Source organism: Amphiura filiformis, chromosome 1 (assembly GCF_039555335.1).
Source record: "Amphiura filiformis chromosome 1, Afil_fr2py, whole genome shotgun sequence".
NCBI lineage: Eukaryota > Metazoa > Echinodermata > Ophiuroidea > Amphilepidida > Amphiuridae > Amphiura > Amphiura filiformis.
In genome coordinates, this window is record NC_092628.1 from 2296845 (window position 1) to 2319729 (window position 22885).

General features: G+C 37.3%; 1 protein-coding gene across 1 annotated transcript; it reads left to right on the top strand.

Annotated features, from left to right (window-relative positions):
• Positions 1-102: 102 nt before the first annotated feature.
• Positions 103-22885, top strand: LOC140169492 (ATPase ASNA1 homolog). Its single transcript, XM_072192758.1, has 7 exons — positions 103-260; positions 8972-9177; positions 10326-10416; positions 10961-11111; positions 18536-18643; positions 20027-20239; positions 20387-22885. Exons 1-7 carry the CDS (start codon positions 133-135, stop codon positions 20528-20530), a joined length of 1041 nt encoding a protein of 346 aa, XP_072048859.1. The 5' UTR covers positions 103-132; the 3' UTR covers positions 20531-22885.

Here is a 22885-nt window from a genome sequence, read left to right on the forward strand (position 1 = left end):
ATTGATTAAAAAATTAAGAATCTATTTAAATAAATTAAAAATGCATTTTTTTTCTTTGACAATGCCTTGTAAATTGCCTATGAAATCGAAACAATAATAATTACAATGAACGAGTTAAGATGACAAATCAAGATGGCGAGCTCCATACCCGATGACGATTTTGCTCCTTTGGAACCTTCTCTGCGCAATATTATCGATCAGAATTCGCTAAAATGGGTATTTGTTGGTGGTAAAGGAGGTGTTGGAAAAACCACATGCAGGTAGAGGGAAATGTTGTATCAGTAGATGCTCTAGTGTACTTTTTTTTGTCGTTTGACTATACCCTATGACTGTCTATGTCACTATGAACATACATTCATGTTCATGCATACATGTATTGTAGGTATGCCAGGCAAACCTTAGTACACATTTGCTATTGTCTGTCCAATTAACTTAGACACCCAGTTTTTGTTACTTATTTGAAAAAATATCCACTTTTAAAGAAAGTCATGAAAGAAAAGTGTTAACATTCGCTGAGACCTAACGGGATTTTTGGTGTTTCCAACGCATTGCGTGAGAGTTTACCAGAAATTCTATTGAAATTTGAAGGTTTTTCTCAACACTTTAAAAATAATCCGGTAGAAGTTGGGTACCATTATTTTGGAAGGTCTCATTATACAGATTTGTAGGTATGGTGATTTTGGATACTGAATGGATGAATAGTAAATTAATTATACTCATCTCCAAAAACATTTTATAAAAATGAAAAATATAATTCAGTTCATAAAATGCAGACAGTGTTTCTAATTGGCATATTTATTCTTAGTGTATTAACTATAAGTGATCCCAGCTGTCCCTCAACCAATTACAACAATTCGTTGCGGTATTTGAATCTTCTTCTGTGCATGCTTTTGGCTTGGCCCAATGCTAAGAAAATACAAATTGTATGCACTATAAATGTTCTGATGTTATTGGTGAGGAGTATAATTCACAATACACTCCAGACGCATAGTAACTTGCCCTATCATTTGTTATAATGCACCAACTGTGACATCTTTTGAGTTATAGAGGTTGTGTATGAAATTATTGATTGGCCTCAAACAAAGGATTTGAACCGGTGTCCTTCACCGAAATCATGGCACAGTGCAGTCCATTCAATCAAATATTGTCATCAACCTATTTGATCGTAGTGTATTTGTTATGTGTGTGAGACGACCTCTCGCGGTAGATTGCAAACATGCTTTTGTTGAATGCATTTGAGTAGACCGCCATTATTGTGAATTAGTAAAAGGATCAAAGAAAAAAGGGTGGAATCACTGATCAATATACATGATTACAATGTTCAAACACCCCTTACTGTAAATAGATTATCCCATCAAAAGTTTCAAGTCATTAGGAATATTCGGCTGGACCCAGATATCTTGCTGTAAATCGGTCAAAATTGAATAAAAGTAGACAAGGAAGAATATTTTTTCATCGCTTTCCTAATAATTTCTGTTAGGTCTGACCGTGTTTAGCAACTTTTCTTTCATGACTTTTTGCCAAAGTGAAAACTTTTCGAAATAGATCCTAAAAACCGGGTGTCTAAGTTATTTGGACAGACAATAGTTAACCAAATTCGCCTAGAACTCAATACATATTTTACATAGAAATTTAAAAGAACAGGCTGGTCAAGGAAACCTACATAAATATGTTTTCTATACTTCACTTGACCCAAATATATGATTTTTTATGAAGTTATGGTGATAAGGTATTACATGTCATGGTATTTTAAAAGACAATCGCACATTTCGAGGGATTTGGATATCAGTTGGACCGGCCATGCGTTTTGAACTGGGCCCATATATAGGTGGAGTTGTGACATCTGCGCAGCACAAATGACATCATCTATTTAATTTTCTCTAAAATTATGCAAGATATACAGCTAAATTTGGTATTAAATTAAAGCACTCATGCAGGGCAAGAGGATAGAAGTGATAACACATGTAAAAAATTTATTATGTTCTGTTAATTACTTGTTAATTAACGAAGCTCCAGGGTGGAGGAGGATCTGGCGCAGGAGGATCTGGCGCAGCAAAATTGGCATCTGTGGTGTAACTAAGTTAAATCATGTTCATATTAGGATTTATTGCATTTGAGTACATAAACTGTGGCTAATTACTAAAACTAATCAGATTTTGATCATTTGGATGTTTGTTAATGAGTGTTAATTACCTTAATTAAAGAATTATTTTAAAATTACAGGCCTACGTTGCATTGGTAGAACTATGACTGTACGTCAAGTACTTTGATCAGGACGGTCATAGTTTTGCAGTCAAGGCCTCAAATTGATTCATAGATTCTGAAACTGAACCTCATACATGTATATTTAGCATAATCAAGCCAATTAAAAAGCATTTGCATATTACTGACAAACTTATGACTTGAGCAAATAAAAAAAAACAAGAGAAACTAGGCCTATTTGTCGCGATGGAGTGAATGCAAGTGATGATATGGATGAGAGGGTGTCAGAGGACTCTGCAGATCAAACAGAAACCGATTCAAATGTGACACAGATTATACCAGTTTGAAAGGACCTACATGTAGCTGTCACTGCAATTCAACCATCATCTGATGCTATATTCCTATTTCTTGCTTCATGTCATATCAGATGGCGTGGTTCCTCTTGAAAACAATATGCAGTCAGATTATGGTCATAATCAAAATATGTATAGCACTCAGGTACAAAGGTTGTTATGTTAAAGGAAAAAGGAAGGTTTGCTAAGGAAGAGAGGAGGCCATAGTACCACAGAAGTGTGTTTTAAAATATTGTGGTATCAGTCTTCAACAAAGCAAAAAGCAGACCGAGAAAAAAAAAGAGGACCATGAAGACATTATGTGTACAAGTGCATTATAAATCTGGACAATGAACATGACCATCATTACTGCTTGCTTGTTAACAACCCCCGTTTCAGTACAAAAAATGTAAATTTTGTTTTTAGCAATGATTTGAATTGTTTTGTATAGTTAGTATTATAACTCTTCTGTAAAGCAAATTTGTACAAAAAATGGAGAATTTTCACTGAAGTCAACGCATTTGTATACAAGGAGATAATGCAGTTTATTACGAGGAATTAATACCTATTTTAGTAGGTTTGTTGCTTCTGCATGCTTTATCAAATTGAATTAGACAATTTAATACATGTCTGGTGTCCTCAAGGGAGAGTTACAGTAAGAACATGGCAAGGTAAAATTTTCTGTTAACAAAATGAAATCTGTTGGGTCATTTTTCTAGCCCCGCGCAAAATATGGTAAACATTGCCGAGGTATAGAAAGTTATATATGCTTGGAAAGCTCTGACTGTGAGGAATTCAAATCTGCAATAATTAATCTTGTAGGGTATGCAGCATTTCTTCAAAAAAAATTTTTCCAATAGTATTTTTTTTCATGAATTTTGGAGGTTCTCAAATTCATAACCTTTTAGGGTACATCCTATGTTAATTTTAAGTGCATTTTTGAACTCCTCAGGCAATTTGCTTCCAGAAAATGTATACTTTTGTGGGGTTAATGCATAGTTTGAAAAAGTTATAGCCATTGAAACGAAAATACACGCGATTTGCGCAAACTTAAAGTGTGTCACACGAAATGGGCCCAACTTAAAACGCGTGGCCTTCCATTAAAAAAAGCTGCTATCATAATGAGACTAAGATCTAGAAACACCCCTGAAATGCCGTTTTGGGGAATTTTGCTAGCTGAATCTTTTTGATGAAAGTCAATCTTTGTCAAGATGTAACTTTGCTACAGAAAGTGCTATGAAAAAAAGGTTTTCAGTTTTGGCTTTGTTTACTCAAGGGCTTTAATTTGATATATAAAATGATGCAGTTTGATGGCAAATTTGAATTCACCTAGCATACCTATTACATGCATGATCACTAGTATTGTCAATGATAGTCGACGACTACATCAGTTGTAACTTGTAGTAAGTAAGTTACAAATTTCGAACGTTTGAGGACTTGTTCTCAAGTTGTAGAAGGTGCCATAGGGTGTCTTCAGAAAGCCAAAACCGAAAACCTTTTTGTCATAGCACTTTCTTTCTGTAGCAAAGCAGTGCCGGCGTAGCTGGGTTTTTTTCCAGGGGGAGGAGGGGGGAAGCCTGTATGGGGCAGGGGCCCAAATCCACCAAACAAAAATTTTGCCGCCCCTTCCTCAACAGCCCGAAAAGGTTGACCCATTTTGCAAATTATGCAACACATTTTGATATAAATTATATAATAAATTATTATAAAGTTGTAGAAGGTGCCATAGGGTGTCTTCAGAAAGCCAAAACCGAAAACCTTTTTGTCATAGCACTTTCTTTCTGTAGCAAAGCAGTGCCGGCGTAGCTGGGTTTTTTTCCAGGGGGAGGAGGGGGGAAGCCTGTATGGGGCGGGGGCCCAAATCCACCAAACAAAAATTTTGCCGCCCTTCCTCAACAGCCCGAAAAGGTTGACCCATTTTGCAAATTATGCAACACATTTTGATATAAATTATATATATAGTACCATTTTTTCCCCTCCTCTCCCTCTCTCCCTTTTTTCCTCTATCTCTCCTTTTTCTTCTTTTTTCCTTGCGCTAGTAGGGGCGCAAGGGGCCCAAATAGCGCTAGGGCGGGGGCCCAAACAGGCAATTTTGCCAGGGGGGGGGCAATTGCCTTATGGTGGGACCCCAAAATACCTGGTGACGTTACATTTTTCTCTCCTCTTTCAGATTTAACTTGTTGTCACAGGGGTATTCTTGGTCCAATTGCATCAAGTTTGGGCTCATTATACAGCCTGATTATTCTAATTTTCAAATATGTTTCTCAATTTGGAATGCCAATTTGTTTAATTAGTGAAAAATACCAAAATGTTAACGAAGATAAACCTGGTGGATAAGCGGTAGTGGATAAGCGGTAGTGGAGTATGTGCATTCTCTATGGGAGACATGGCATCCTTTTGAATTTTAAATTATATCATTGCCAAATTGTGTGCTATACTTGCAAATCATACTTCAAATGAAAGCTTGATCATTCATTATTCATATTCAGCTATTAATTTTATCTAATCGTGTTAACAAGTATTCACTGAGAACCGCAAGTCACAAGAACCTCAATTTTTTCCTATTCACTTACACACAAATGCCAAGATTTTCAGTCACGACATGCGTTTTGGCTTTCAATTGTTGTATCTTGAGAATTATACACCCTAAGATAGGAAAAGTATACATTTTTGGAAAGCTTTTTACCCCAGGAATCCAAATATGCAGTTAAAATAAATGTAGGATACACTCTAAAGAAAATATCTTCAAAAATGTAATCAACATTTTGTGTGTGAAGTTACATATATTTTCACACCCTGTATCACCACTTTGGTCAATCATAACATGGCAAAAGTAAACATTTTATTTAAGCTCATAGTGTTGCCTGCCACAAAATTATATTACATTGTATTCCATATCAGTAGCAAATGCAATAAATTATGAATTTATTAGTAAAATTAATTTTTTTCATGATATCACCCTATATATTTTCTTACGCACCCTGTATACCAACTTCATTTTTGCCTAGTTGGATTCCTTGGAACATAAGCTTTCCAAAAATGTATAGTTTTGTTGATGTGAGATGTATAGTTTTAGAGATGTAACAATTTGTGAAAAGGAGGACAAATGATCAAAATCAGTGCTTGTAACGCAAATGTGCCCCACCATATGACACATGACCAGCTATCAAAAACCCTCTAAAATTCCTTACTTATGTGCGAGTGTCTCATCACCATAAAAAATCATATTTGGGTCAAGTGAAACTTTATAGACAACATATTTATGTAGGTTTCCTTGACCTTCCTGTTCTTTTAAATTTCTATACATATGTAAATATACATGTATTGTGTTCCAGGCAAATTTGGCTAACTAGCAAATGTGTTAACTAAGGTTTGCCTGGCATAACTATACATTGCTCACCTGTGTTTTCATATCATATTTGTGCATTGTGGTGAAAAATGATTACAAATGTGTACAATGTAATTTGCAATCATTTTTGGAGCAACGATTTCTTCATACTGAAGTGTGTATGTGAATGTGAATGCACATTAAACACATACACAGCACCTGTTGGAACTCCTGGTCGGAGCTGGGAGTTTCAATTATTGGAACTTCGACTACATTGATCGTTCACATAGCGGTTCCGTTGTCCCTCTTTATTTCTAGGAATGAGAGGGAAACCTCAGTTAACACATTTGCTAGTCAGTCAAAATGGCCTAAACCGAGGCCAAAGAACAGCTAGCTCAAGGAAACCTACAAAAATATGTTGTCTATACTTCACTTGACCCAAAATATATGATTTTTTTTTGGTGATGAGACAATCGCACTTGGAATTTTAGAGGGATTTTGATAGCAGTTCCACATAGAAAAGCTGCTATCATCATGAGACTATCACTGTTTTAAGATCTAGAAACACCACCGAAATGCTGTTTTGTTAGCTGAATCTTTTTGATGAAAGTCAATCTTTGACAAGATGTAACTTTGCTAAGGAAAGTGCTATGACAAAACGGTTTTCAGTTTTGGCTTTCTTTACTCAAGAGGTGTAATTTGATATGTGACACGACCTGGTCCATGGGGGCCAAAGGAGGCATTTTTGAAAATTGAGTTAATGTAATTATTACATTATACATACAATAGGCTATCATTTACTGAAAACACCAAAGGTCTAGCATACCTGGTCTAAAGTTATGAAGTTTTTTGATGTTTATTTTGTTATGTATTTTATTGTTTTTTACTCCATATTTTTGCCTTTATCTCAGTTTCATATTTGCCGCCTTTGGCCCCCATGGACCAGATTGTGTCACATATATAAAATGATGTGATTTGATTTGTTAAATCCTCAGTTACTAAAGTAAAGTTTATTAGTTACTTATAAAAGCAACTATAGTTAGAAAGTTAAAAAATAAGATTTACACTATTCAACTGCTTTTTTACTTCTACTAGGCACCAAAGTGCATAAATTTTATCAATGCACACCAACCCCGCTTCTGGCTCCTCCACTTCCAGCACCACCACACCTGAAATTGACTTAATTAAGCTGTTGCAATTAATTAATACATTCGTAATGACCAAAAACATTTGTTCATGATGGATTTTAGCAAAAATATAGGAATAATTTGAATTTACATTTTTTGCCAACCACTATGTCTCAATCTCATATAATATGTAAATACATGGCCAGCTGATGTCATTGATGTAATAATATATGCATGTAACAGGTTCTATAATTGGCTAGACTACCGGTATAGTGGAATATTACTGTCTGTTCAATTAGCTTAGATTCTTGAATTTTTAAGATATTTGAAAAAATAAAAACTTGTGGCCAAAGTCATCAAAGAAAAGTGTTAGCACAGCCTTAGACCTAACGTGATTTATACTTTTCAAATTCCCAAGTTCAATTAAAACCCCCATTTCTTTTCAATTTTGCCTCATTTTGGGCAGTTACTTGGGTCCACCGAAAGGGTTCGCGACCTTTTTACAAATCGAGTGGGACGGTCCATTCTCAACTTAGGGCATAGACCCTATCCAATTTAGCAAAACAATCTGTCCACCAATCTGTCCTGCCATTTCAATTGTTATACCGTTCGGTTATTAGATAGGTTCTATAGGTGATGATGGTCCACGGTTTTTGTTACACGAAATTATATGGCGCGAGTACGCTTTTATGCATAACATTATTCTGAGCATTATTTTTTCCTAAACAAGGACATTAAAATTATGGATTTCGTTCTCATTTCAACTGGTTTACAATGTAAATTGAGTTTTGTTTAATACCACCATTCCTTCCCAAGAATATCAGCATTAGCTTGACATATTCAGATACAGTAACTTTACAAGAAATGTTTTCTGTAACCTGATTGTTTTAAATAATATTTTCTTGTGTAAAAGTTCTTTTGTTTCACAGTTTTTTCAGTTTGTATTCATCAAACAAAACGAAATAACAAATTGAGAATAAATGTGTAGTTTTATAATAGACCTATAGGCCTACACCTTCTCAGACCCATTCTCAGACCCATTCGCACAATAAATAAATAAATAAATAAATAAATAAATAAATAAATAAATAAATAAATAAATAAATAAATAAATAAATAAATACACAAGGAATGTATTTATATAAGCTGGGCCAATTTTAGAAAACCTTAGTTCCCATAAATAATAACGTAATGTTTCGACAGTAGGGTTTCAACACAAATTAGGCATACTGGCAAATATTTTGCTGGACAATACTTCCTGATGCGGATGGTCGAATAAATACCATATCTGCGCATTGTGACATTCGTCCCCATTGCTCTAAATGGATTGATTCCAAAAAGTTTATGGTACCCGACGTTCTCACGGCTTTTTATAAAAATATCGCGGAAAAGACCAAAATTGAAAAGAAATGGGGTTTTAAATTGAACTTTAGAATTTGAAAAGTATAAATCACGTTAGGTCTAAGGCTGTGCTAACACTTTTCTTTGGTGACTTTGACCACAATTTTTTATTTTTTTTTTTATCTTAAAAATTCAAGAATCTAAGCTAATTGAACAGACAGTAATACGTCACATAGCATGATGTTTATTTGCATTCATGTATATGATTTCCAGTCTGGTATGGGAAGATTTGAGTCTTGTTGGCAAAACTACCCTATTACATAAGAGCTCCAAAAACATTTACCCTTTCTTTTGCACCAATTTTACATGAATTTGATACTCTATCCACATTATGCATGTAACATTCCCTAGTCTGTAAAAATACCAGTTTTATGTGAATTTACGGACACACATGATACCCCCTTCACCATCAGAGTACCCCCCATCCTGCCACCCCCTGCCCCCCAAAAAAGAGGGAAGAGAGAGAGGAAAAAGGAAGAGAGAGAGGGAGAAAGATGAAGTAAATCTATGCCTAGTTATAGTAGTAGTAACTCTGACTCTTCAATACAATTTATAATATATGCTTTATTTTATTTTTGCAGTTGCAGTTTAGCAGTGCAGCTTGCACAGAACAGAGAGTCTGTATTAATCATTTCTACGGATCCTGCTCACAATATATCAGATGCATTCGATCAAAAATTCTCTAAAGTTCCCACTCTGGTGAAAGGATTTAATAATCTTTATGCTATGGAGATTGACCCAAATCTAGGGATTGGTGACCTGCCTGATGACTACTTTGCTGAAGATGGTAAAAATGGCTTCTCATACACAAACATACCAGGCCTCAAAAAGTTAATGGGGTATTTTATTTCATCAATTGTCTCCAAAAGCACCATGGTCCAATGAATGTTCTTACATTATTAACATTTCAAAGGAGTATTTTGTGATCCTAGCATCCTCTTTTTATGACATTTTTCAGTAGATATCAAAAAAGAAACCTTGTTCCCAAAATGTTAGTTGAAAATGTCCAAAAATGCGAGTTCTCTTCGTTTTGACCAATAAGTAACAGACGCTCAAAATTAGAATGCCATATTTAAAGTTTTCTGACGTGATGTACATGTATGTATCACTTCTTACAAAAATGACATTGGTTTTTAATCAAAAAATAGACAAATAGACACATGTAGCCTGCACTGACACGAACATTGCAAAATTGATCCTGCAACTATTTTTACATTCAAGACCATTATCTTTAACATGCGCATGTATTTTTTTTTTTTTTTGGGGGGCTTTGGGGCATGAGCCCCGGGGCAAAATCGGGGCGGCAAAAAGAAGGGCCGTGGCAGATAAAGGGGCAGCAAAAAGAATGACTAAAGAAAAAAAGGCGGGACTCAAGGGGGCGGGGAAGAATAATTTTCAAGGAAAGAGGGTGAAAAATTATGGAAAATTAATGAAACTATATCTTTTCGACCGTCAACAGGACAACAGCTCTAGGCGGTGGTGTTAATTAGGGGGCGGAGGGGTGTAACACCTGTAAAATTATACTTTATAAAAAATTTTTCGAGAGCCATCCTGGCTGGGAAAAAATTGGGTCAACATTTTCGGGCTGTTGCTGCAAAGGGCAGTAAAATTTACATTTTCTTTAGCCCCCCGGGGTAGGAGCGGCCACAGTACGCCACTGTTTAAAATTGCTTTATTATTTTTCAGTTAATGACAGCTAAAATATTTAGCATTTATATACGCGTATATGTAAACATTGAATGACTGTTTACGTTACATTTTATGTAAGAAAGCTGAAGGCTGAAGCATTACATTTGTCAGACCTACTTTTTTGAGACACCTTGGCATGTATACTGTAACTGTAAAAATATCCTGGACATAAAAGAATAAATCAACAAACCATGCAAATACGGTACATACAAACCTTAGATGAAAGTAACTGTGTTTTTGTTACAGATCCATTAAGTGTTGGCAAGCAGGTGATGCAGGAGTTACTGGGAGCCTTCCCTGGAATAGATGAAGCTGTGAGTTTTGCTGAAGTTATGAAGTAAGTCCATCATAGATAAGTGTGTATTCAACAAGTATGAGGAGTGCTTTTTTCTTAGGCGATTGACCATTTAAAGGTCAGTTGGAAATGTATCATTTCATCTTTGAGGGCAGACAAAATTTGATAGGCCTAGATCCTGTCACAGTATGTTGCTGTATGAACTTTGAGCCTGTGTAAATTGCCCAATGTTGACAGACAGAGGCCCAATAAAATAATCTTCTAATCTTGAGACCAGTATCCATCAGAACAAAACCAAAGACATCAAACTATTCTGAAATTAGTTTACAAAATTGACACCTACACACAACACCCTCCCCCAAATTAACATGCTAGAAATTTAATAAAATTGGCTCACAAAGTCTACGCTAGAGATTGATTTGACCAGAGTGATCTAGATGCAAAGGCCTGCTTTTTATGGTTTGGGCTTTATTTTAGGCATTGGACATGGCCCAATCATGCATATCCCCCAAATTGTATGATGGTTTGGGATCTATTTAATATGCTTATATAGCTAATTGTTGTTTTGTTTTCATTTTAATTGCAGGCTAGTAAAGAATCTGAATTTTTCAGTGGTAGTCTTTGACACAGCACCAACTGGTCATACCTTGAGATTACTGTCATTCCCTTCATTGGCTGAAAAAGGTCTGGGGAAACTTCTAAAGCTGAAAGCTCAGTTTAGCCCCTTTATACAACAGGTACGTTAAGAGTGACAAGCAATCTTATGTTGATGCAAGCTCTCTGTTTATAGAGAAATAAAAGCATGAATGTCTAACCCATCATGTATACTTCTTATTTCTAAAGTCAAAAATCTAATCTTGGGAGACGGTGGTGGAAGGGTTAATGCTCATAGCATAGCCTTAGGCTTCAACATAAGGGTCCAAGTTTTGAGATATTTTCTTAAATTATCAAGAGCTATCATAAGAACCACTGAACCAATACTAGACTTGTTTGTACTCATCTTAATGCATTTTTCATGCTGATCCGAATATGGTTATGACAATTTACAAAATTGTGAAATTTGTGAATTAAATAAAAAGAAACTTGTCGTCTGCAGTTGACACCCACATGAAGAGGGTTAAGGTACTTGCCTTTGGCGCATGATGTCTGATTCATGAACCATTAGAGTACACGTTAAGGTACTTGCCTCTGGTGCATGATGTCTGATTCATGAACCATTAGAGTACACGTTAAGGTACTTGCCTCTGGTGCATGATGTCTGATTCATGAACCATTAGAGTACACGTTAAGGTACTTGCCTCTGGTGCATGATGTCTGATTCATGAACCATTAGAGTACACGTTAAGGTACTTGCCTCTGGTGCATGATGTCTGATTCATGAACCATTAGAGTACACGTTAAGGTACTTGCCTCTGGTGCATGATGTCTGATTCATGAACCATTAGAGTACACGTTAAGGTACTTCCCTCTGGTGCATGATGTCTGATTCATGAACCATTAGAGTACACGTTAAGGTACTTGCCTCTGGTGCATGATGTCTGATTCATGAACCATTAGAGTACACGTTAAGGTACTTCCCTCTGGTGCATGATGTCTGATTCATGAACCATTAGAGTACACGTTAAGGTACTTGCCTCTGGTGCATGATGTCTGATTCATGAACCATTAGAGTACACGTTAAGGTACTTGCCTCTGGTGCATGATGTCTGATTCATGAACCATTAGAGTACACGTTAAGGTACCTGCCTCTGGTGCATGATGTCTGATTCATGAACCATTAGAGTACATGTTAAGGTACTTTCCTCTGGTGCATGATGTCTGATTCATGAACCATTAGAGTACACGTTAAGGTACTTGCCTCTGGTGCATGATGTCTGATTCATGAACCATTAGAGTACACGTTAAGGTACTTGCCTCTGGTGCATGATGTCTGATTCATGAACCATTAGAGTACACGTTAAGGTACTTCCCTCTGGTGCATGATGTCTGATTCATGAACCATTAGAATACACGTTAAGGTACTTGCCTCTGGTGCATGATGTCTGATTCATGAACCATTAGAGTACACGTTCAGGTACTTGCCTCTGGTGCATGATGTCTGATTCATGAACCATTAGAGTACACGTTAAGGTACTTCCCTCTGGTGCATGATGTCTGATTCATGAACCATTAGAGTACACGTTAAGGTACTTGCCTCTGGTGCATGATGTCTGATTCATGAACCATTAGAGTACACGTTAAGGTACTTGCCTCTGGTGCATGATGTCTGATTCATGAACCATTAGAGTACACGTTAAGGTACCTGCCTCTGGTGCATGATGTCTGATTCATGAACCATTAGAGTACATGTTAAGGTACTTCCCTCTGGTGCATGATGTCTGATTCATGAACCATTAGAGTACACGTTAAGGTACTTGCCTCTGGTGCATGATGTCTGATTCATGAACCATTAGAGTACACGTTAAGGTACTTGCCTCTGGTGCATGATGTCTGATTCATGAACCATTAGAGTACACGTTAAGGTACTTGCCTCTGGTGCATGATGTCTGATTCATGAACCATTAGAGTACACGTTAAGGTACTTGCCTCTGGTGCATGATGTCTGATTCATGAACCATTAGAGTACACGTTAAGGTACTTGCCTCTGGTGCATGATGTCTGATTCATGAACCATTAGAGTACACGTTAAGGTACTTGCCTCTGGTGCATGATGTCTGATTCATGAACCATTAGAGTACACGTTAAGGTACTTCCCTCTGGTGCATGATGTCTGATTCATGAACCATTAGAGTACACGTTAAGGTACTTGCCTCTGGTGCATGATGTCTGATTCATGAACCATTAGAGTACACGTTAAGGTACTTCCCTCTGGTGCATGATGTCTGATTCATGAACCATTAGAGTACACGTTAAGGTACTTTCCTCTGGTGCATGATGTCTGATTCATGAACCATTAGAGTACACGTTAAGGTACTTGCCTCTGGTGCATGATGTCTGATTCATGAACCATTAGAGTACACGTTAAGGTACTTGCCTCTGGTGCATGATGTCTGATTCATGAACCATTAGAGTACACGTTAAGGTACTTGCCTCTGGTGCATGATGTCTGATTCATGAACCATTAGAGTACACGTTAAGGTACTTGCCTCTGGTGCATGATGTCTGATTCATGAACCATTAGAGTACACGTTAAGGTACTTGCCTCTGGTGCATGATGTCTGATTCATGAACCATTAGAGTACACGTTAAGGTACTTCCTTTGGCGCATGATGTCTGATTCATGAACCATTAGAGTACACGTTAAGGTACTTCCCTCTGGTGCATGATGTCTGATTCATGAACCATTAGAGTACACGTTAAGGTACTTGCCTCTGGTGCATGATGTCTGATTCATGAACCATTAGAGTACACGTTAAGGTACTTGCCTCTGGTGCATGATGTCTGATTCATGAACCATTAGAGTACACGTTAAGGTACTTGCCTCTGGTGCATGATGTCTGATTCATGAACCATTAGAGTACACGTTAAGGTACTTGCCTCTGGTGCATGATGTCTGATTCATGAACCATTAGAGTACACGTTAAGGTACTTGCCTTTGGCGCATGATGTCTGATTCATGAACCATTAGAGTACACGTTATGGTACTTCCCTCTGGTGCATGTTGTCTGATTCATGAACCATTAGAGTACACGTTAAGGTACTTGCCTCTGGTGCATGATGTCTGATTCATGAACCATTAGAGTACACGTTAAGGTACTTGCCTCTGGTGCATGATGTCTGATTCATGAACCATTAGAGTACACGTTAAGGTACTTGCCTCTGGTGCATGATGTCTGATTCATGAACCATTAGAGTACACGTTAAGGTACTTCCCTCTGGTGCATGATGTCTGATTCATGAACCATTAGAGTACACGTTAAGGTACTTGCCTCTGGTGCATGATGTCTGATTCATGAACCATTAGAGTACACGTTAAGGTACTTGCCTCTGGTGCATGATGTCTGATTCATGAACCATTAGAGTACACGTTAAGGTACTTGCCTCTGGTGCATGATGTCTGATTCATGAACCATTAGAGTACATGTTAAGGTACTTGCCTCTGGTGCATGATGTCTGATTCATGAACCATTAGAGTACACGTTAACGTACTTCCCTCTAGGTGCATGATGTCTGATTCATGAACCATTAGAGTACACGTTAAGGTACTTGCCTCTGGTGCATGATGTCTGATTCATGAACCATTAGAGTACACGTTAAGGTACTTCCCTCTGGTGCATGATGTCTGATTCATGAACCATTAGAGTACACGTTAAGGTACTTCCCTCTGGTGCATGATGTCTGATTCATGAACCATTAGAGTACACGTTAAGGTACTTGCCTCTGGTGCATGATGTCTGATTCATGAACCATTAGAGTACACGTTAAGGTACTTGCCTCTGGTGCATGATGTCTGATTCATGAACCATTAGAGTACACGTTAAGGTACTTGCCTCTGGTGCATGATGTCTGATTCATGAACCATTAGAGTACACGTTAAGGTACTTGCCTCTGGTGCATGATGTCTGATTCATGAACCATTAGAGTACACGTTAAGGTACTTGCCTCTGGTGCATGATGTCTGATTCATGAACCATTAGAGTACACGTTAAGGTACTTCCCTCTGGTGCATAATGTCTGATTCATGAACCATTAGAGTACACGTTAAGGTCTGATTCATGAACCTCGTTGGTGCATGATGTCTGATTCATGAACCATTAGAGAACACGTTAAGGTACTTGCCTCTGGTGCATGATGTCTGATTCATGAACCATTAGAGTACACGTTAAGGTACTTGCCTCTGGTGCATGATGTCTGATTCATGAACCATTAGAGTACACGTTAAGGTACTTGCCTCTGGTGCATGATGTCTGATTCATGAACCATTAGAGTACACGTTAAGGTACTTGCCTCTGGTGCATGATGTCTGATTCATGAACCATTAGAGTACACGTTAAGGTACTTGCCTCTGGTGCATGATGTCTGATTCATGAACCATTAGAGTACACGTTAAGGTACTTGCCTCTGGTGCATGATGTCTGATTCATGAACCATTAGAGTACACGTTAAGGTACTTGCCTCTGGTGCATGATGTCTGATTCATGAACCATTAGAGTACACGTTAAGGTACTTGCCTCTGGTGCATGATGTCTGATTCATGAACCATTAGAGTACACGTTAAGGTACTTCCCTCTGGTGCATGATGTCTGATTCATGAACCATTAGAGTACACGTTAAGGTACTTGCCTCTGGTGCATGATGTCTGATTCATGAACCATTAGAGTACACGTTAAGGTACTTGCCTCTGGTGCATGATGTCTGATTCATGAACCATTAGAGTACACGTTAAGGTACTTGCCTCTGGTGCATGATGTCTGATTCATGAACCATTAGAGTACACGTTAAGGTACTTGCCTCTGGTGCATGATGTCTGATTCATGAACCATTAGAGTACACGTTAAGGTACTTTCCTCTGGTGCATGATGTCTGATTCATGAACCATTAGAGTACACGTTAAGGTACTTCCCTCTGGTGCATGATGTCTGATTCATGAACCATTAGAGTACACGTTAAGGTACTTGCCTCTGGTGCATGATGTCTGATTCATGAACCATTAGAGTACACGTTAAGGTACTTGCCTCTGGTGCATGATGTCTGATTCATGAACCATTAGAGTACACGTTAAGGTACTTGCCTCTGGTGCATGATGTCTGATTCATGAACCATTAGAGTACACGTTAAGGTACTTGCCTCTGGTGCATGATGTCTGATTCATGAACCATTAGAGTACACGTTAAGGTACTTGCCTTTGGCGCATGATGTCTGATTCATGAACCATTAGAGTACACGTTAAGGTACTTCCTCTGGTGCATGATGTCTGATTCATGAACCATTAGAGTACACGTTAAGGTACTTGCCTCTGGTGCATGATGTCTGATTCATGAACCATTAGAGTACACGTTAAGGTACTTGCCTCTGGTGCATGATGTCTGATTCATGAACCATTACAGTACACGTTAAGGTACTTGCCTCTGGTGCATGATGTCTGATTCATGAACCATTAGAGTACACGTTAAGGTACTTGCCTCTGGTGCATGATGTCTGATTCATGAACCATTAGAGTACACGTTAAGGTACTTCCCTCTGGTGCATGATGTCTGATTCATGAACCATTAGAGTACACGTTAAGGTACTTGCCTCTGGTGCATGATGTCTGATTCATGAACCATTAGAGTACACGTTAAGGTACTTCCTCTGGTGCATGATGTCTGATTCATGAACCATTAGAGTACACGTTAAGGTACTTGCCTCTGGTGCATGATGTCTGATTCATGAACCATTAGAGTACACGTTAAGGTACTTGCCTCTGGTGCATGATGTCTGATTCATGAACCATTAGAGTACACGTTAAGGTACTTGCCTCTGGTGCATGATGTCTGATTCATGAACCATTAGAGTACACGTTAAGGTACTTGCCTCTGGTGCATGATGTCTGATTCATGAACCATTAGAGTACACGTTAAGGTACTTCCCTCTGGTGCATGATGTCTGATTCATGAACCATTAGAGTACACGTTAAGGTACTTCCCTCTGGTGCATGATGTCTGATTCATGAACCATTAGAGTACACGTTAAGGTACTTGCCTCTGGTGCATGATGTCTGATTCATGAACCATTAGAGTACACGTTAAGGTACTTGCCTCTGGTGCATGATGTCTGATTCATGAACCATTAGAGTACACGTTAAGGTACTTGCCTCTGGTGCATGATGTCTGATTCATGAACCATTAGAGTACACGTTAAGGTACTTGCCTCTGGTGCATGATGTCTGATTCATGAACCATTAGAGTACACGTTAAGGTACTTGCCTTTGGCGCATGATGTCTGATTCATGAACCATTAGAGTACACGTTAAGGTACTTCCCTCTGGTGCATGATGTCTGATTCATGAACCATTAGAGTACACGTTAAGGTACTTGCCTCTGGTGCATGATGTCTGATTCATGAACCATTAGAGTACACGTTAAGGTACTTGCCTCTGGTGCATGATGTCTGATTCATGAACCATTAGAGTACACGTTAAGGTACTTCCCTCTGGTGCATAATGTCTGATTCATGAACCATTAGAGTACACGTTAAGGTACTTGCCTCTGGTGCATGATGTCTGATTCATGAACCATTAGAGTACACGTTAAGGTACTTGCCTCTGGTGCATGATGTCTGATTCATGAACCATTAGAGTACACGTTCCTTCACCAGAGAGCCAAGCCTGTATATATATCACACAGTCAGTTCAAATAAAGAAGGGTGTTAGCCCCTAATAGTCCCAAATCCCTGCTAGTGCTGTTTGATATTAACAATTGGCAGACATGATAAGTGTGCCTGAGCCAGCCAATTGTGGTGGAAGTAAACTGATTCTGCTCTCCACAATAAGCAGTGATATTTGAGACTAGAGTAAAAGGCACATTATATTGCAAATCAATATTAAGATTAAGTTCTTTTACAACCAACCCTAGTGTTAAACATTTGGTTTCTGAAATGTCTATTTTATTTGCATGAAAATATCTGAATTCAAAAAGCAAATAAACCTGAGAGTATGCTTTATATATGTACATTTTACTTTGATGATCCTGGACATAGGTATGTTATGTATAATTGAGTTTTGTAATTCTTGTTATACAAAGCATTGTATAAGTTGTGTTTGACCTGCCTTGTCATGTATATATAATGATACAATAAAATAAGTAGCCTATGAGAATCCGTCATACTGGAATGTTATTACTGTGGTAAATAGTTTATCTTCAGCATTTTTCAGTGAAGCCTAATTATTAGGATCACAAAGGAACCACATGACGTGTATTTAACATGAGCATTACTTTTACCCAGATTGCTGTCATGCAGACACTGTAGAATCAGGATGTTCACTATCCCCCCGCACACCTCATTGATCAAGCGCAAACATAGTGGGGTACAGATTAACCTCTTAGTCTTTGGTATAAACACTTGCTTTAAAATAATGTTATTGCAAAAGCAATCTTAGAAAGAACAATTCAGTTTTGTAGTGACAAAGAATGTTTGGATTGTAAATGTCTTCACTTTCTATCCAATTTATTTTGCCTTTCAGATCAGTGGAATGTTAGGAATGCCGGATATCAGTGCCAATGATATGGTAGATAAACTTGAAGGCACGTTACCTGTTATCAGGAGTGTCAATGAGGCATTCAAAGATCCTGTAAGTACTGAATCAATAGCCCTAGGCAATAGCTGCTAGGTGTCAAATTGTTTAGATGTGTACAGTTTAGAATACAGAAATTGTCCAATGTCTTTATGGCAGCTATTGCAGATATGGCGTTCTTGCACTAACACCTCAATATATAGTTACATTAATTAATTACCTCATTTAGGGTTGTGTGCAAAGATTGCCCTGTCTGCAGTAGGTGCCAGGAGTCATATGTGTACAGTACACAATGCAGAAATTGTCAAATGTCTGTATGGCAGCTATTGCAGATATGACCTTCTTACCACTAACCCCTAATTACTGCATTTAGAAATGCCAATGTAATCCAAAACATAGGAAAATAAAAGGATACAAACAGTCAAGGGAGCAAAACAAGTCCATGTTTGATGGGTCTTACAAACTCGCACACATGACACCCAACACCCCGACATGTGTAACCACCAGCAAAAGTGATGTATGATACACCAATTGGAGTTTTAATTTCCAACGGCAGGCACATTCACCTGCCCTTACCAACTGCAGTCATAGTTTACAATGCATTTTATTGAATCGACATACTGTTACACACAGATGTGTGTGTGATTGTTTGCCAATGTTTACAAACACACCCCCACACCCACCCCCATGCAGCAATATCAGCACAGATTTATAGTTTTTGTCTGCCAAAAAGGGATATTTATTCTTTTCATGTGTTTATGTACTTACCTATATAATATTGGATGCATTAGATCTTTGTAGTCTTTTAAATATGAGGTAGATTTTATTTGGGTATTTTGGGTAGACGCAATTTGGCCTTAGGGCCACAAGGTTATTTTTTAATAAAATTGAATTGAATTGAAATTAAGGTGGTTTGTTGCCTTATCTGCTTGCACAAACACACATGCAGATGCATGTTCAGACCCCCCACACACCTCCACACACGTCCACCCCACCCCCAACACCCACCCTACATGTTTTCACCAACAAACATGGACCCTATGAACCTCTTATTTAGTTAACAGCGCAACAATTGACTTCTATGCAGTACGCATTGACATTTCACTATTGAAAGCATGGACTTTTGTGGTAAGATATGATATTTATCTGCCAAACCGCGGACCTGTTATAATTATTAAACCTATGATGGGGGACCTATACTTAATTACATATAATGCTTAATTATGGCGTCTAGTTGCCTCTGCTGCTCTCTTATAACTGTGGACGTCCATGGTTGCCATGGGTCCACACTTTAGGAGTTATATGTCATAGGTGGGTCCATGTTTGTTGGTGAAAATAAATGCATCCTCACCCACTCCCGACACACACAAAAAGAAGAATTATTGAGACGGAAACATGATAAACATGATAACTCTTTTTTTCTTCTCTTGATTACCACAGGAACAAACAACGTTTGTGTGTGTTTGTATAGCTGAATTCTTGTCACTCTATGAGACAGAAAGATTAGTACAAGAATTGACCAAATGTGAGATTGATACTCATAACATAATAGTGAATCAATTACTCTTTCCTGATAAGAAAGATGTGGCCAAAAAGGAAGTGTGCAAAATGTGTGGGGCAAGATTTAAGCTACAGCATAAATACCTTGATCAGGTGAGTGAATCATCAACTTCATATACCTTTCCTATAAACTTCCCTTGAAATGATTGGAGTGCTTATTAGGTCATATGATGATATAAATTAGTATGATATAGTTGTGGTTTTAAAGGTAACATATTTGCTTTTTGTTCTTTTCTTCAGATTGAAGATTTATATGAAGATTTTCACATAACCAAATTGCCTCTGTTAGAACAAGAAGTACGTGGAGTACAGAAGGTAGTCTCATTCTCAAAGAACCTTGTAGAACCATATAATGGAACTAAAAGTAATTGTGATCAGACTTAACCAGGACAACAAAGGTAGCAGTAATGTATAAAGTATACAGGAGTACTTGAATGTTGCTATGAAAAAGGGGATAAAACCAAGCCACTATAATTGCCCAACTTGTGGTGATTACCGCATTTCGTCGGCTGCATTCCATATAGTGGCGTTTATAGTGCTTTTTGATCATTATTTTGAAAATTGGCACATATGTTTTTAATGATGTTCTCTTTCATTTTTCTAAGTCTCATCAGTCAAAATTAGCTAATTACTTAGTAATTAATTAATTGAATGTGGCGTATAGTTACAAAGTGAAATTTTGTGTTTTCCATAGTGGCGTATCGACCATAATGCCACTTTTCATACACATTTTATAATTTAGAAATATTGGCAAAAATGAAAACCATTGCATGTTATAGTGGCGTATACTTCGCTACATGTCATAGTGACGTATCAGACCTACATGTATACGCCACTATGGAATGAAGCAGACAAAAGTAACGCCATAGGGATAATACGGCGATGGAGGTGGCGTAAGGTTAATGTTAGGTTAGGGTATGGCGTTTTGCGTGTTTTCAATAGTGACGTATAGTTTTGTACTTACTGTTTTCAGTTTGCCAGCAATATTGTGTATTTATTTCTTTTAAAGAAATGTATAATAGAGATAAAATCTATTTAGTTTCTTACATGTCCTAAAGAAATTTCACATCATTTACAAAATATGATGAATGTCTGATTTACATAACTAGATTTTAAATTAGCTTTTCTTCAAACCTGAAAGTTGTTTATTCGCGGTGCCCACTATACGCCCCTATAGAATACAGCCGACGATTTGATAAATTCACTCCCAGCAGGTAGCGAACTAAGTGTACATCTCCAATAATCAAAATAAAGTGATTGTAATTTGTAATTACTATTATGAAGCATCTGGTCACACTTCTCACACCCTGTTGACAGGTACATCAATAGGGACCTTATTCATAGGCATATTAGAGAATAGTAATTGGGGAAGCTATGTCATAATTTAATGTCAAATTATTTTACAAGTTTGACGAGTTAGTTAATGAGCAACCATAAAACAAGGGATGTCACTACCAATCCTAAGTTTATAATCCTGTAGCATCAAAGATCATCTTGACTCAAATCTAATAAACCCTAAATATGTAACCCTAATCCCGAACTCTTAACGTGACAGCCCTTGTTTTAAGTCTTGCCATCAAACATTTTTTATATATATGTAAGATGATTTCAGCATAATGACAAACACCAAATTACTATAAACTGTCCGTATATAAGCTGTAAGCACCATATCCCATTAGCCGTGGACAGCAACAGTGGTAACCTATATAACCTGTAAGCGCCATAAACAAATAGCTGAATGCGGACAACAATGGTAAAAGAAATTGATAATATCACATAGCTGTATTCATTATAATGCAAAATGATTGGTTTAGGCTGTATTAAATACAATTATTGGTTCTCGTCCCTTCCTGCCTCAATTTCTGGGATTAGTCCGGCATTTTTTAATTTTTTGTTATATGGACGTCTTTAGAATGTGATAGGAAAACTTAATACAGATAAATAGGTTTGTTAGAGAACAAGGATCAGTTTCAAGTCTTTTGGTTTTATTCATCAGAATCTCACATTTGAAATAGAAAAGAAACAGGGCCTCCTCATTTTCCAGGAGCACTTTGGAAAAGACTGAAAACTACTAACAATGAAAAGTTTACATTACCCCAAACACCTTCACTCATAAATTTATGAAAATCCTCCAAACGAGAACCAAAAAATTATTATTATATGGCCTTATAGTTACCTGGGATTTGTCAGTATGCTTTGATCACCACGATATCATCATAAATCTGCAAATAATAATATAATAATATTCTTATTTAATGGTGAAAAGGACCTTCAAAATATTGCTGATAGATTGTCTTATTCTCTTTTGATGTTAATAACTACAAGTGCATGCATACATTATGCTCCTCATATTATTGTTAAAATATGTATATTAGCTCTTTATTCCATTTCCTTATCAATTTAAATCAACAATGATAAAATGAAATGTGCATGGAAAATAAATTTTGTCTGCAAAATATGTTTAACGAAGAATGTGGCTGCTTACAGAGGCTTTATTATGAAGAGTTTATGAAGAAAGTGCAATCAATTATTCAATTTATAAAGATATGAGATTTATGGGTACAAATTTATGTATATAGCTCACCCTTTGTCAACAAGTAGCTAAAAGCTAAAACCTTACACTGATGAGTGTCAATTTTGCATAGTGTGTCATGCCACTATAAAAGTTTAAGACTTGAGGGGGTCTCAAGTTTGGTTTGGGTAGGGATGTACTGCTGAGAATTTGAAAGTATACCTATT

Bases quoted from the DNA above. Each gene is read 5' to 3' on its own strand.
- LOC140169492 (XM_072192758.1), top strand. From the start codon at position 133: ATGGCGAGCTCCATACCCGATGACGATTTTGCTCCTTTGGAACCTTCT. The intron at 261-8,971 runs GTAGAGGGAAAT...TTATTTTTGCAG, and splicing joins GTTGGAAAAACCACATGCAG to TTGCAGTTTAGCAGTGCAGC. The intron at 18,644-20,026 runs GTAAGTACTGAA...TGATTACCACAG, and splicing joins ATGAGGCATTCAAAGATCCT to GAACAAACAACGTTTGTGTG.